The sequence below is a fragment of the Lagopus muta genome, chromosome 2 (genome assembly GCF_023343835.1).
Source record: "Lagopus muta isolate bLagMut1 chromosome 2, bLagMut1 primary, whole genome shotgun sequence".
Lineage (NCBI taxonomy): Eukaryota > Metazoa > Chordata > Aves > Galliformes > Phasianidae > Lagopus > Lagopus muta.
In genome coordinates this window covers 28,052,047-28,066,592 of record NC_064434.1, presented here as the reverse complement: position 1 = coordinate 28,066,592, position 14,546 = coordinate 28,052,047, and the positions used below count along the sequence as shown (strand labels likewise).

General features: G+C 38.6%; 1 protein-coding gene across 8 annotated transcripts in view; it reads right to left on the bottom strand.

Moving 5' to 3' along the window:
• The window catches only part of COL19A1 (collagen type XIX alpha 1 chain), a 188,813-nt gene that overhangs the window by 2,152 nt on the left and 172,115 nt on the right, over positions 1–14,546 (bottom strand). For 4 of the 8 annotated variants that reach the window (XM_048936534.1, XM_048936538.1, XM_048936535.1 and 1 more), the window contains 5 exons: positions 13,996–14,166; positions 13,163–13,229; positions 11,898–12,053; positions 6,871–6,948; positions 43–6,629 (listed from right to left, as the gene is read on the bottom strand). In XM_048936534.1, coding sequence (XP_048792491.1) covers positions 6,493–6,629; positions 6,871–6,948; positions 11,898–12,053; positions 13,163–13,229; positions 13,996–14,166 — 609 coding nt within the window. In that variant the 3' untranslated portion in view covers positions 43–6,492. Of the gene's footprint in view, positions 1–42; positions 6,630–6,870; positions 6,949–8,377; positions 11,059–11,897; positions 12,054–13,162; positions 13,230–13,995; positions 14,167–14,546 lie in introns of those variants that run through there. The other 4 variants (XR_007375264.1, XR_007375265.1, XM_048936539.1 and 1 more) reach the window with 4 other exon arrangements.

Here is a 14,546-nt window from a genome sequence, read left to right as displayed (position 1 = left end):
AAATAGAAATGTGAAGTGCTTTAAAAAACAGCCTGAAAATGCATGGAACTCCACAATGGAGAGAAAACATTCATATGTAAAAAAACCCCAACAAATCAGAACTATTACAATCAAAGAGATTTAACACTGAGGGTCAATTCAATGCAGATGTTACGTAAGTGGATAGCTAGGGATTGTGTCAGGTTTCATTCAAAAAATTACAGATTGCCTACCAAAAAATATCAGAGAGTGGATTTTAGTACCAGGATGTTCAATTGAAGATTTAATTGTAGAATCATGAAGTTGAAGGCACATCAATGATGGTGATACAGAAAAAAAAATAGTGCTAATTTAAATATAAATACTTTAATGGCACAAAGCAAAGAGATTGAGAAGTACCCCAAGCCAATGGCAGTGCTGGCAGTTCTGAGCAGATGCTCCTGGATTCTGTCTTGCTGAGCTTCCATGGAAATACTGTTCTCCTGTCTTCCTGGTTCAACATCTGAAGACACAATGCTGTTTTAGAAGGGAAGACTCTGAAAGCCCCTTTCACCCCTCAGGATCTCTGCTGCCACTTGTACTTCTCAAAGTGTCATTGCACTGTGACAAATGCATGTCTTAGCTCCCCAGTTATTTGACCCAAATGTGGGCAGGAAACAAGGGGAAAATGTTTAGCAACTGTCTGCAAAACCATCACCAATTCCTCACAATCCAATCCAACACCTGAAATGTTGATTGCAGTGTTTTCCCTACAAGGCTACCGATAACTATTAGGGACACTGCTGCTGCATGCTACGCTATGTTCTTATGTATTGCATATATAAAAACCCCAAAAACATACATATATATATACACATATATTTTTATATATCACATATATAAAAATTACATATATATATTTCACACACACACATATATATACGTATTTATAGTTTATATGTGTGTATGCATTTTAAGTTTTCTGTCCCAGCCATGACTGCGCTTGGGCAGCCTGGAATGAACTGGTACCAAAACCTTTTTCTGAATGCCTTATGAAGGCTGAAGTCTGTCTGCAGAGCACAGTTCGGAGCAACAGAGGGAAGACAGCAAGGCTGTGGAGGTTACCCCAGATCTGGCTTTCACGAGTACACCAATAGCAATCCGAGTCTACAAAGGACCAAAATGAACTCTTATACTGGAGCTCAGTATAGCCAAAAGCAACTGCTGCTGGGTTCAGCAGTCCTGGGCTTGCTGCCCATGTGCCGAATGCCCATTGGGCTCACTGCCATGACTTCCTGCCCTTGTTTTCTCTTGCGGTTGCGTGGGCCCTCTTGTGATAAGAAAGGAAAGGCCAACATACATGTAGAGCCCCAATTCATTTGGGTGTACAGGAAGTACAGTCAGCATTCCCATTTCCACCTGGAGTCCTATTTTGCAGATATCAGTGGCCACACAGCTAATGTAAAAAGCGTACTTTCTATCCACTTAATACATACTCATTGAATTGAACCTTAAATGTTGCAAACCAAAAAGTACAATGAAGAAGCAACAGTGTGCATGTACTGTGATTAACTCAGTGACAGATGCATATCATTCAGAAATGAAAGAAAACTAAGGTATGCCATCAAAAATCTTCAAACATATCAACTGAAGACAGAATATATACACATTGACATTTCAGTAAATAATTAAATGTATTTTAAACCAGCAGAATTAGAGATAAACTGCTAAAAAAACCCCACATGTAGACTACATTCTTTTTAACTACAACTCATTTTGGTCTAGAATCTGTAATGTTTGTTAGCAATTATTATTTGAAAACCACATTTTCTTAAAGTATGGTGAAGCTTGAGTTGGGCTTTGTCAACTTCAGCAACAACCAAGGCAAGGTCATAATTAAACTTGTTTTCCATGGTCTACACCAACCTCTGTGTATGGAGATGGATTTATAAACCACTCAGCACAATCTGGTTGTAGTGATCACGACAGACTTCAAGGAAACTCTGCATGACTCCATATATTTTGAATATCTAAAACAATAATTAAAAAAAAAACAAAAAACAAACAACAAAAACATCAAGAAAAGCTAGGATTGCTTTGTTTCCTGAGATACTTGTTAGGTTTTCACATGCTAAGCTGGAGCAGCACTTCTACCAACCTGGTAAAACAGAAGGTCAGTGGCTGGCTTTATGCCAGTGTTTTTGGAGAAACAAGTGTATAAAATGCCAACATAGCCCCTGGGGTTTTCACAAGACTCCTATGTAAACATTACAGAACAAGAAAAAAAAAACCTTAGGCCAACAATAAAACATAGCATTTCACCATTGTGAAAAATAAGTGCCAAAATATTTCGTGTGATTATCCATTAATTTTAAAAATATGCATATTTAACAAAGCTGTGCATATCTAACATCTGTCATAATACACAATCATAGAACAAAGGGAGGACTGACAATGTGCTCAATCCTGTTTCCTTATCACAGTGCTCTTTTAGCATTGAAACCAAATCCAGTTTAAGACAAAAGTATTGGTTCTTAAAAGCAGGCTGCACTGCTACCCCGCTGCACAACCGTGTGATTGTACAACTGTGTGACTGCACTGCTTTGATTTTTATTAACCTTGCAGACTTGCTGCTCCCCTACAGATACTGGCAGAAAGGAGGCCTGGGGGCAGCAGGTTCTGCTACTGCTTGTTCTTCTGTTACATTTACATAAACAAAACATATATAACCTAAGCAACACTATCTGAAAATAATTACTCAAGAAAGGCAGTACTTCTGCCTAAATCACCATGTAAAAATAAATGGATTTTAGGAAAAAATACCAGGCTCAAGAAGAAAACCAGGAACGCAAACTCTTGTGCTGTGCACCTACCCAGCACCGCGTCATTTCTTGTGCTGCTGGACTCAGCCTTTGCCTCCTCATCTGTGCTGGGATGGTGTCCTAAACCCCCCTGGTGGACAACAGCACTGAGCTGCAGCCTCAGAACGTTTCACCCTGCCTACATTTGTTATTGCTTTTTTCAGGCAATCTGGGCAGTTTTGTCCGTGGCTTCATTTTTAAGAAAGATTTGAACTATTTAAATACCTTGTGCTACTGAAAAAGTAATCATCCTTGTTTAGTCTCTTGAAAAGTTTACTGCAGCACAGACTGCTCAGAACAGATACAACATTGATGCCATGGGTGCCACACCCCAAGGGGCATTCAAGGCCAACCTGGGAGGTATAGAGGGAGGTGCCCATAGAAGGAGAGTTGAAACTGGACTGTCTTTAAGATCCCTTCAAGCCATAAAAAAGCGAATCACAAAACAGATGGACACCTAGTTGCCCTCCCTGGCTCCTTGGCTCAAAACCTAAGACAGCATCAGTCTGAAACTGCAAACAAATTTCAGGGACCAAACCCACAAACCACCCAGACACATGTTTCCAGATACAGCCTGCTTTCAATTCTAAACATGCCGTGTTGGAGCACACAGTGTGATGGGAAGTCATGCCAGGAAGAACTCTATTCACTCCAGGTGAGGAACATGGTATCTTAAAAAAAAGGTACTGAGATAGCTCATATCACAAAATACCCGTTTTCTCACATGAGAAAATTGATTTAGGCTTTTAGAAAAATAAAAAAACAAAAAAACAAAAAAACAAAAAAACATCAAGAATAAGTATCTAAGCAAATTCAAAGTTTAAATACATTTTAAAAGACCTGTAGCTTTGAACCCCAAGAAAAAAACAAGGCATCTGTAGGAAACAAAGATGAAAAAATAAACTTCTTCAAATACAAAAAGTGATCTACTTTCTGATCAGTTCAAGTAAATTAACAAACAGAAGTAGCATCAGACAAGTAACAAGTGCTCGGTTTCAGCTAGCCAAAAGCCCCAAAATATACACATAACCCAACAGCACGTGGCAGCCTATGTACAGCATTCCAGGAAGAGGGCTGCGCAGAGACCTTTCAGTCCTGTGATGTTCCCTAAAAGACAGCACCCTTTTTGATATTGTCACAGAAAATGAAGGTTATAATTAATGCATAAAGTAAAAAAATATTTGGATTTGACATAAATTGGAATTACTAGAGAATGAAAAAGAAGCATTCATGCAGGACACCTGACCAGCAGTTCTTTTGAGTGGACAGAAAGCAGTGTGCAGGGCCCGTTTCAGGACCCAGAAGCTGTTGGTGCACACAAGAAGCCTCTCAAACTGCTTGACCGCAGTGGCCTGAGAACAGGAGACCAGCCCTGGAGCAGCTGTAACACTGAAGGGAAACCAAATCACGCTCTCCAGGCACAGGAGGTGTGAAAGAGGAGCAGAGGATGCTGAGCTGCACAGCGGAGGGATGAGCTGTTTCTTGTGTGCTTCCACAAGTTCCACAAGGGATGGGCACCCACCAACTGCAGAGCAGGCCTGGGCCAGCCCCCACCAAGGAAGAAGCAAAAGAGGAGGCTGAGAGCTGAAGGATGTTCATAAGGCTTTGAGACATCTGCCTCCATGCTCACCAACAGACATGTTGAGCCCCTCAGACGTGCCCCAAGTTGCTGGCGTGCTGCAGTTGTTCACGGATTCTCTTCAGAGAATGGTTTCATGACATGCCACAGGTTTTCTGGCACCCTCCTTCTAGCCAACCTCTCCTGTCCCAGGTGATCAGGTGCCAGTGTTCCAATCCCATTCATTTAAACATCTCCCTTGTGTTACGCATCTTCTTCCCTCAAAATATCTGACTGATTAATAAACTAAGTAATACCCAGAGGCTGCTCTTAGGCTTAGTTCTCCTCAGAAAGTGTGCCTGAAGGCTTGCCATGTTCTCTGGCTAGCTAATGTAACACATCTTTCTCCTGTTGGACTAGATACAAGTGCTAGGAACTCTATTCACAACAAATGCCAATACAATTTTTTTAAGTATCTATTAATTTCTTACCCTTTTTTAAGCAAAAAGAAACCAGATGTTAATTTCTCAGAAGAGCTTCTCCAGAATCCAGCACTTCCAGTCTGGGAATGCCTCCCTAATGGCTGATGGCAGAAGTTGGCTCCTTCAGCACTTCTGCAGCATGGAGGTTATCAGAACCACTCTGGCCTACAGTGGGACAGCACTGCCATCTCCCTAGCAACAGCACAAGAGGCTGCAGTGCTGCTTATGTGCCATGAGTTTGGACTATAGCTGCCCAGAGTCTCTTAATAGCACTTTCCATTTCTATTACACTGTAACCAGTTCCTTAGGACTAAATTAGGAAACAGACAACCCCAGACATCAAGAGTAAAGCTTAATCCAACTCTTCTCCCTCCTTTTCAGAATTTGCCTCTGTACAATTGGTTTTCTACATCTTTTCTTTTGTTCAGTACCCTGAGCTCCGTAGGACTCACATTTTCTTCTCTTGTGTTCCTTCTCAACAGTGTCTGGTCCTGTAGGATTTATCCTTTCAATGTTTGCAAGCTGAATGCAATCAAGCTCTACGCACGACACCTTTCCAAGGACAGATTCCTAATTTTTCTGAATCTCTCCTGAACTCATGTTACTTTTGCAGCTAATTACCAGGACCTGCAAATTTTCTATTCTACTGTTTTCAAGTTCTTCTCAAGATTATTTCAGCATGCGCTTACAGCAGGAGAAAAAGGAAAATTCTGCCATTGGTAAGATCAGGGACTTCTGAAGGTTCCTCCTTTTACTGTCTCACTGCTAACACCTGTGCTCTTGCTAAAGCCAGACATCTTTTTTTATAAGCAGACATAATGGCAGAATAGCTTAATTGCAGGCAATGACAACATACTTGCTAAGTTCATATCACCATCAGAAAATGTGCCAGATGTTAGTTAAGGACAACACCATGAGTTCTTAGCAGTTTTACACCTGGACTTATGCAACCTGACTAAACCAAAGCTCAGGTTCTCAGATGGAATAGCATTCAGCTTTCTTGGGGTCGCATCTTGTGTACCCCCTGTCAGTATTAATCTGAATTGGATGGGAGTGGAGAGACCATAAAAATATCTTTGCTTCCTTCTGTAACCTCTAGAAAGCTACAGAAACAGAAGGTGGCATTCATGACCCAAACCTGGTTCAGAGTGGGTGCTGGAGCCTCCTCAGGTCAGTAACATTGAGTTAAATAGAGTTCCCAGCACTCCAGCTAAGATTCTACAGTCACCACCAAAGGGTATTCCTTAAAACTTTGTAACAGCATTTTCTCTACCAGTAAGGAACATGAAACCAGCCTATACAGTGAGGTACACATTCTGTCTAACTTACAATAAAACATTTTGTTTTTGATGGAAGAAAGAAGCTCATAAAAATTATTTGGGCCTATTTTCTCCTCTAAGCAAAATAAATATGAGAAACATAACACATGGAATGCACTCTGGAAAATAAATGTTATCGTAATTATGACACTGCAGATAGAAGAGACAAAGGCTCAATTCCGTGCCTTATAAATTATCTATAGATCACGCAGTGTCACGGGGACAAAAAATGCACCAAGTATTTCAAAGATTAAATTAACTTATCAAGAAGAGTGAAAAGTGATTGTGAACCCAAGTGTCTATGGAAGAGAGTTTTATTTCCCACTGGTGCGTGGCCGGGTCTGTGACACGTGGTAATAGCAATCTGCTGGATTGCATCTTCCATTGGGTCCAGGTGGCCCTTGTGGTCCGGGTGACCCTGGAGTTCCTGGAGGGCCTGGCAGGCCAGCAGCTGGTGAAATAAAGTCAGAATTAGCACAGTCCCCTCCAGAGCACGTGCAGTGGCCTTCCTGCAATACATCCCTGAATGTTAGCTTCATACCAGCTCATGTGCAAGAAAGCGGGTGTATCCAACCCCATGCTATAGCAAAATCAGAAGGAAATTCCCTGATGTAAAACTGGTGTGAGAACCCGGAGAAAGGCATGTTAGTTCATAAATAACAATAGCATAAAATATATCTGCAGACTTGTACCTGCATGGCCAGGAGGTCCAGGATTACCGGGCAGTCCAATTCCAGGCTCACCTCTTTCCCCTTTCTGTCCTCTATAACCTGCACAGAAGAGAGATATAAAAATAAAAGTGTTCTCTTATTATAAACAGTAATTCTCTGAGGACCTTGTTGACAAGAAATTATCAAGATAAACATAATTGTTTATGTTTAGTGTTTGTGTAGGACAACACCTACTCACTTCACTTTTTTCCCGACACTAGCAATATTTTCTGAGACACTTACTCCATTCCTATATTCTTTCTGGAAAACATGCCAATTTCTAGCTGTAACTGTTACATCCTCTGCCAGAGGACTCTTGCTGTATTTATTAGCCCTTTCTACTAACCTTTCCCAAAGATTTTAAGTTACCTTCCTGAAGTTCCTGTAAAAAAAGATAAGAACGTATATACTGCTCCAGTGTTATCTGTTTGATGATGTGATACAAAGCACCAACCAGAAGGACATCTGCGTTCCAGCTGGAAGCTGTGTGCTTGGATATTCCTCTATATGTGTGAGAAGATCTCCATATCTATTGTAATGCACCTGCTCTTAGAAGTTGTTCTTGGAGCTTGTGCAGAGTATGGGTTCTAGTACAGAAAGCCTTCTTTGACCCAAGTACCTATACATTGTTAACAAGGATAACACCCTCCCAAACACCCCAGAATTTGGCATGTAAGGTGACAAATATTAAAGATGATTTTGCCAACTTCTGATCACACTTGGAATTAAATTAGCTCTGGTTCCAGGACCAGTCTATTTCCTGTGTCACATATGTCACACAAGAAACCTCCTCTTGTGAAGAGATGTAGCTTACTCTGAATTAAAAGAGAAGAGGCACAGCTGACCAGTCAGCATAGTGCAGTCAGTCCACCTAGTGTCTCATGAATGACCAGCAGATAGAAAGCAGAGGTTGTGTGTCAGTGTACTGCAGTAATGCAACAGTGCTACTTTACAAGGCAATCTAGAAGGAAACTATTTCAATTGCTGTGGGTACAAATTCAAGCTTGTCACAACAGACACAATGCAAGAGGAAAGGTACACAGTACTCAAACCTTCTGTTAAATGCAGGCTCACTACAGATTTTGGTAGCAGGTGGCATTCTGGATTTCAAGACGGTGTTTCAAGTGTCCTTTATCAATTATCTCTCAGCACTCCACAGAGGCAAAAAACGTTATGAAAGGCATGCAGGGTGACATGCACAACACAACAAATGGAAATAAAGTGTTTAAAAACTTACAGAGAAACAAACAAATCGTGCATTCTGGTTACTGAGTTGTGTTAAACAGAAGTGCAAAAGCATATAGGCACATAGGCTACAAGAACTCAGAAAAGCCAATATGAATGTGTTTGTACTCAGCTGTGACCACTGATTTTCTTTTCAACGACTGTAGGAGTGTTTAAAACTATAGCAAGTTGGTTGGTTCCGAAAATCTTGTGTAACACATAGTAGTGGCTACTGCTTGAGAAGCTCAATCACACAACCACAGGATCTATTACATTTCCTATTTATTATAGATCTCTGTATTTCTTAGTTTACAATAGATAATTAAAGTACATTTCTCACTACAAACCCAGTTAACTGTAATTTTACAAAGTAGTGCTGTCACTGATCATTGTTTTGGGAAAAAGAGAGAAATCACATTTACGATGCATCACATTTACAAAGTCCATGATAACCATTACTGTAGATATCTGACACAATGCACTTGAAAAGGGATTGAGATAGACCAAAAGTTTCTGCAAACACCAATGGAATTCAAGACAATAAGGAAGAAAAAAAGTAGCACAAACAGCAGCCTGACTATGCAAATGTATGAACAAGGGTAGTGTAAACAATTACTGGCTGTATCTGAATACATATGCAAAGTTGTAGGTGGTACATAATGGCAGATGTTCTGTTGACACTGAGAGTTAATACAAAATTTCCAGGTATGTTTTCTAAAAATAAGGCTTTATTTAACAAAACATAAGCATATCAGTAAACAGGCCTGTACGTAAACAGTCTAACAATGCAATATGTAACCTTAGCAGTAAAATACTGGATTTTAAATGAGGTATATTTGCTCAGAATGAGGTCCATGATTACTCTTCTGGAAGTAATATCACCTTCTCTCTGAGCTTAAAGTGACAAACTCATACATAGTTAAAGAAAAATATTACCAAACACTAAAATTAGATTTTGATTTATTGTTTTTAACATAAAGGCACATGCCTATTTTTACTGGTAGAATTACAATTCCAGTAAGAGGAACTGCTCAATTCAAAAGATCTTAGCAAAGCCTTTCACGTAGGTTCTAGAAGTTTTGTTATAATTTCTGCAACACAAAAGTTGCATGTAAACATGTACCCAGGATGGGTAATATGGTAAACACTTGGTAGTAGTATGTAGCAAGGATGTATTTTAAGACAGAAGCATTCTCCTGCTGTTCATAGATTGAGTGGCCACAGCTAAAATAGAGCTTTTGGTTCAGTGATATCAGAACTACAGATTTGACAGTCAGAACGTCACTGTTGTAACACCCTCAGCTTTACTTGGAAATGATGCAAGCTTATGTCTATGCATTATAGAAGTAAAAAGCCATCACATTTAAACAGCTCCAAAAGTGTTCTAACTACATTACTGAGATCTTGTTCTACAGATAGCTGAAACCAGCATGCCAGTATCTAGAGAAATCAGAGGTTTTTTGATACAATCATAAGCAAACACACTAATGTGACAAAGAACAATGATTCTGAAGTGTCCACAGTATTACACTGCACAAATACTCTGCGTATCACTGCAATCTTAAAAGCAAGAAACTGCAAAGCAACCTTGCAGCTGAGAGGTAGCAACTGAACGTCTAGTCAAAGTAAACCAAGTTAACTTCACCCTACAAAACAAAAAGCAGTTTACAGGAGGTAACAGGTTAAGCCAGTGCAGCTATTTCAGAAGAGTGGTAGTGCCTGGACAACATCCACTACAAGGGGTTCATGACATCAACCACAGTTTCTAGATGCTTCCAACATATAAGTTAATAACTATACTAAAATACATACATTTTATGACAAGGGTGAACAATAAAGACAAGGAATTTTCACTATTTATCAGACAGTATTTTTCTTCCCTGAGCGGGGATGTTCAATTCCTTGGAGCTATTTTGATAGAAATAGTGAAGCTTAATGAGGTTGAACGTTTCTTTTTGTTTGAGAAAAAGCACCATATTAACATAAAACACAACATGTATCTCTGGGCTGCAAAAATCTCACAAGGAAGTTTTCTCTAAAGGACTGTAATTAACATATAATTAGAGTTTAAATATCCAGTTAAATAACTGCAGTCAATTGAACAAGTTCCTGTAAAACAATCCTGTCTGCTTCATCCTTTGTGGCTGAAAATGAACTGAAATATGCAAGGATGCTTTTCAGTCTGCTCAGAGATGTGAAATTCTTTTAGCTGTTGGTGCTAACAATGACAGGCACAGGCACTACTGGGAGATGCATGAACTGTATTCGTAAGTGTGCTTCTCTCACGGTAAGCTCTCTCAGTGTAATAAGGAGGCAAGACAAATTTTTGGTTTTCTTCTTTGCAGTACAGTTTCATATCTTTTGAAACATCAAGTGGAAAAAAGTGATTTTCTTTTATAATTATAGAAAAAGAGAGGTAAATGCTTCTCAGTTTAACTCTTACTAACGTAAAAAGACTATTGAGTATATTGATAAAAGAAATGGGAATTCTGTGCACTACCTTTACTTAAGCACAAGGCACAAAAAAGCAGCTTTATTTTCTTTTTTTTTCTTTTTTTTTTTTTTCAAGCATAGCTATCATCTTTACTCTTGATGCTCACTAGCTGGAAATGAAGCCTATTACAATGTTCTACTTCCCAGAAGCATCTGAGACTATTCACCACATACATTATCACTGATAAATCTGCCACTGTCATTGAAGTCTACTGTTTGCAGTGATCTGAATATTCAGTTAATGATGAAGTCAGTGTTGTAAGATTCTAACCCTTTTACTGTTTTCCTTGATCCTTTATTCTTGTTCTTCTCATTCTGAGCTTCTGTCAGGGGTTTCTTATCAGTGTTAGTAAGTCCTTATTCTTCTGATAGCTTTAGGATCCACACATCTTCAGTTTTGCTTTCATGTTCTTCATTCCAGTCTGACTTGCTCTGACTCCAGAGCAGACCAAACTAACAAAAGATAATAATAAAGAACTACCTACAGATAAACTGCAATTTACATATTGCCCACAAAATATTATTAATCTGTAAATTATTTTTTTCTTTCATTCTTTTTTTCTCTTTCTTTTAATCTCGGATAGGCTGAGTCCACAGTAGAACACAGCTATGATGGTCTTGGATTCCTTGATGCTAAGTTTGCAGTGAAGGACAGTTCAGTGGAATGAGAGTCCTATACTGTCTTGTCTGACTGCATTGCATTCTACAAATTACCATTTGGGGCAGAATGAAAACCTGATCAGTCTGAAATTGATTTGTGACAATAGATTACTTCATAGTAAGAAGGATGTATGTTGCAATATTTCAGTTTTCAGTGCTTGTTAAAGAACAGTAATTGCCTTCAATTTTTCCTCCCTTGTGCTGTCTCAGGATCAGAGCTGAAAGCACTCAGAAATCAAATTTTGTTTCTTAAATTAAATGGTCTCTCAGTATGGGACACAATGTAAACGATTACAACAGAGTGCTGGCTTATTGTTTCTGATGTGTTCAATTATTTTGGAGAGAAAATAACTTCTACACTACTCCAGATATCTGCCAGTTTTAGACATCTGTCAGTGATTAACTTTATAAACTTATTAGAATAAAATGCACTGATTAGGAGTTTTAAATCAGTAAAATCCACACATTTACTATGGGTTAATACTTAGATCTAGTCTGGAAAAAAATAAGTACCGTTTTAAAAGTTAATCATTAGAAAGCTAGGTAGGTAATCTTGGCTTATTTAATAATCATTAGCAAGTGTATAAAGATTTCAAGATTTAATTTGTGAGGTGATTATTCGGAATTCCTACCTTGAATCCCACGTTCCCCAGGTGGTCCTGGTAAACCATCCTTTCCTGGGGGCCCTGGTAAGCCATCTTTTCCCGGGGGTCCTGGTTTCCCATGAGCTTGGGAGGCAAGCAGTGCAGCAGGCAACTTCAATTGGGACATAAACTGAGCCATCCTTTCTTCAATAACAAAGGACACAAGAAAAAAATGGTAAGAAATCTGTTCACAAAATACATTAAAATAAATAATTCCCAAAGCTCCAGCCAAGTAAATTTCTGGAAGTAAGATGTTTAATCCTCCTAAATGTCAGTAGTTCGGGGTATTAAATGCTCCAGCAAGTACCAGGATCTTCAGTTCCAACTGAGTTCATATTTGAGTCCTCACCCTTTGCGATAATCTCAATGAATTTGCACAAAATTTGTACTGTATTCTATTGATGTAGTTCAGTATCTTAAAGGACTTCTAACTTCTGTTTGTTGAAGTACTTAAAACACATGAAGACAGAATAATTAACATTTAACATCCCTATGACAGGGTATTTTTATAACTCATATTAAACCCCGAAGTAAAACTCAAATAATGTGAACAGTTCTTGGGATGTGCTTAAACCCTAGAAATAGTTGTAAAAACAAATGAACAAAACAACAACAACAAAAAAAGGAAACAACTCAGCAAACATTACTACTGCAGACATTTCAGTATGAACAGCATGAACTGTTCATACTCATGGAACAAAGCATACTTGCTAGCATTTTAGTGCTCCTTAGATGTAGACCTTCACAGTTAACCTGGAAACTTAACTAAGCATTCCACACCTGATCTGGCATTTACTCTGGTGGAATTTTAAGATTTAAGATAAGAATTTCAGTGAAAAAAAGAGTGTGGGTATCAAACAAAGAAAAACAAAGTAAGATGACAGAAGACAGACAAAATGAAACAGCCAAAACCAGAAGATTTCTAGCAACAGCTGGTGAAGTGTACAAAATGGAATAAGTACCAATGTGTAGCTGGTGTGATACATGCTTATCTTTGATAGCAAACTATCTTTTAATGCTAATCTTTTACATAAGGAAGCACTGTGTAACATATTTCAACTTGTAACTGTTTGAACATAAATGTACTAAATAGACAAACAGCAGCTAAGCATACCTACAGCAATTCAGCAAGTACTATGTACCATGTACGTTAGATAATGTAAAGAAATGTATATAAAAGTTATTGGAAAGTAAAAACATTTAGAAGAGAATTTAACATTAGCATCTAGCTACGTAAGACTTCTTTCTCTTACCTTCAAAAACCTTAAGAACCTCTTGTTTGATATATTTTTTTAGTTCTTCAAGTGAGACAGTATCACTCTGATGAGGAAACAAAAAGGCAATATATATTGGAAGATAAATGCAGAGAACACTATATAATTCTACAAAAATAATAATTAAAAAGAAAAATAAAAAGCTGAAATCAGCCCCAAGCTGATTTTTATTAATTATTAAACTAAATATTAAGCTAAAATTAAACATGCTAAAATTTATTTTACACTCTTAGGCACAAAGTTGACTTTACTGCAAATAAATTACAATATTATAAAGGCACTCACCTATCTGGATGACCAGCATGTATATGTTATGAAAGTAATTTGTGTAGGACCGTAAGGAAACCCAGTGATGTTTCTTTACTTCAGTAGCCTTTTGTATAACATTTGCCAACTTCTCACCCCCATGGGACTGCTTTCACACAAAGCCAATGAAATAAAACTGTATCACAGGACCAGTAATTTAGTTAGAAAAGATTTTTACATCTTTATTCCATCTGATTCAGGGCCTCTTACTAATTGAAATGAATTCACCGCATCTGTGCATACTTATGCTTACATGGAGACAAACCAAAGTATACACAGCTGACAGGAAGCACTTCATTGTCTTTTCAAATACCTGTTTCTCTGTCACTGAGAATCACATTTCCTGCCTATTTTTCTTTAGCATTTGCAAATATTAGTCATCTCAGTGATATCTTAGCTTTTATGACAATGTAGCATTGCTTGATTGAATTCCCGCTGCTCAACACATGCTACCTTCATCTCTTCTGACTTTGCAAGCAACTAACAAAAACTTTTTATTTTCTTACCAGGAAACCTGGGGGGCCTGGTGAACCTGGAGGACCTTGATGACCTGGTGATCCTGGATGGCCTCTGTCTCCTGGTGGCCCAATAGGCCCCATGGCCCCCTTTTCTCCCGATGGGCCAGGCCTCCCTCTTTCACCTTGTGGACCTTTGTCTCCTGGAATACCCTGATCTCCCTGAGTAAAAAAAAAAGCGTAAAGAAAACCACTGCACACAATGGAACCAGCTGGGAAGAACTGCCAAGAATCCTAAAGAGTAACATTTTTCTCATTCAGAAATTGACTTTTATTAGACAACTAAATTCTGCAGTGAAGCTGATTTACAGGCTAATCCTTGTCTCTGAAAACACAGCAAGTAATGTTTTGTTTTCTTGTACTTTTAATGTTGAAGCCAATGACAAAATGTAGCTAGACCCTGCAACCCAGTTTTCCAGAAGAGAATTTTGATGGGGAACATTTATAGATCTCATTCATCTAGAGATGTCTAATATCGTACAGGCAGAATTTGGGTGCTCAAATTCTCCCAGGCATAGGGTATCAGTTGTTTTTTTTTCCTT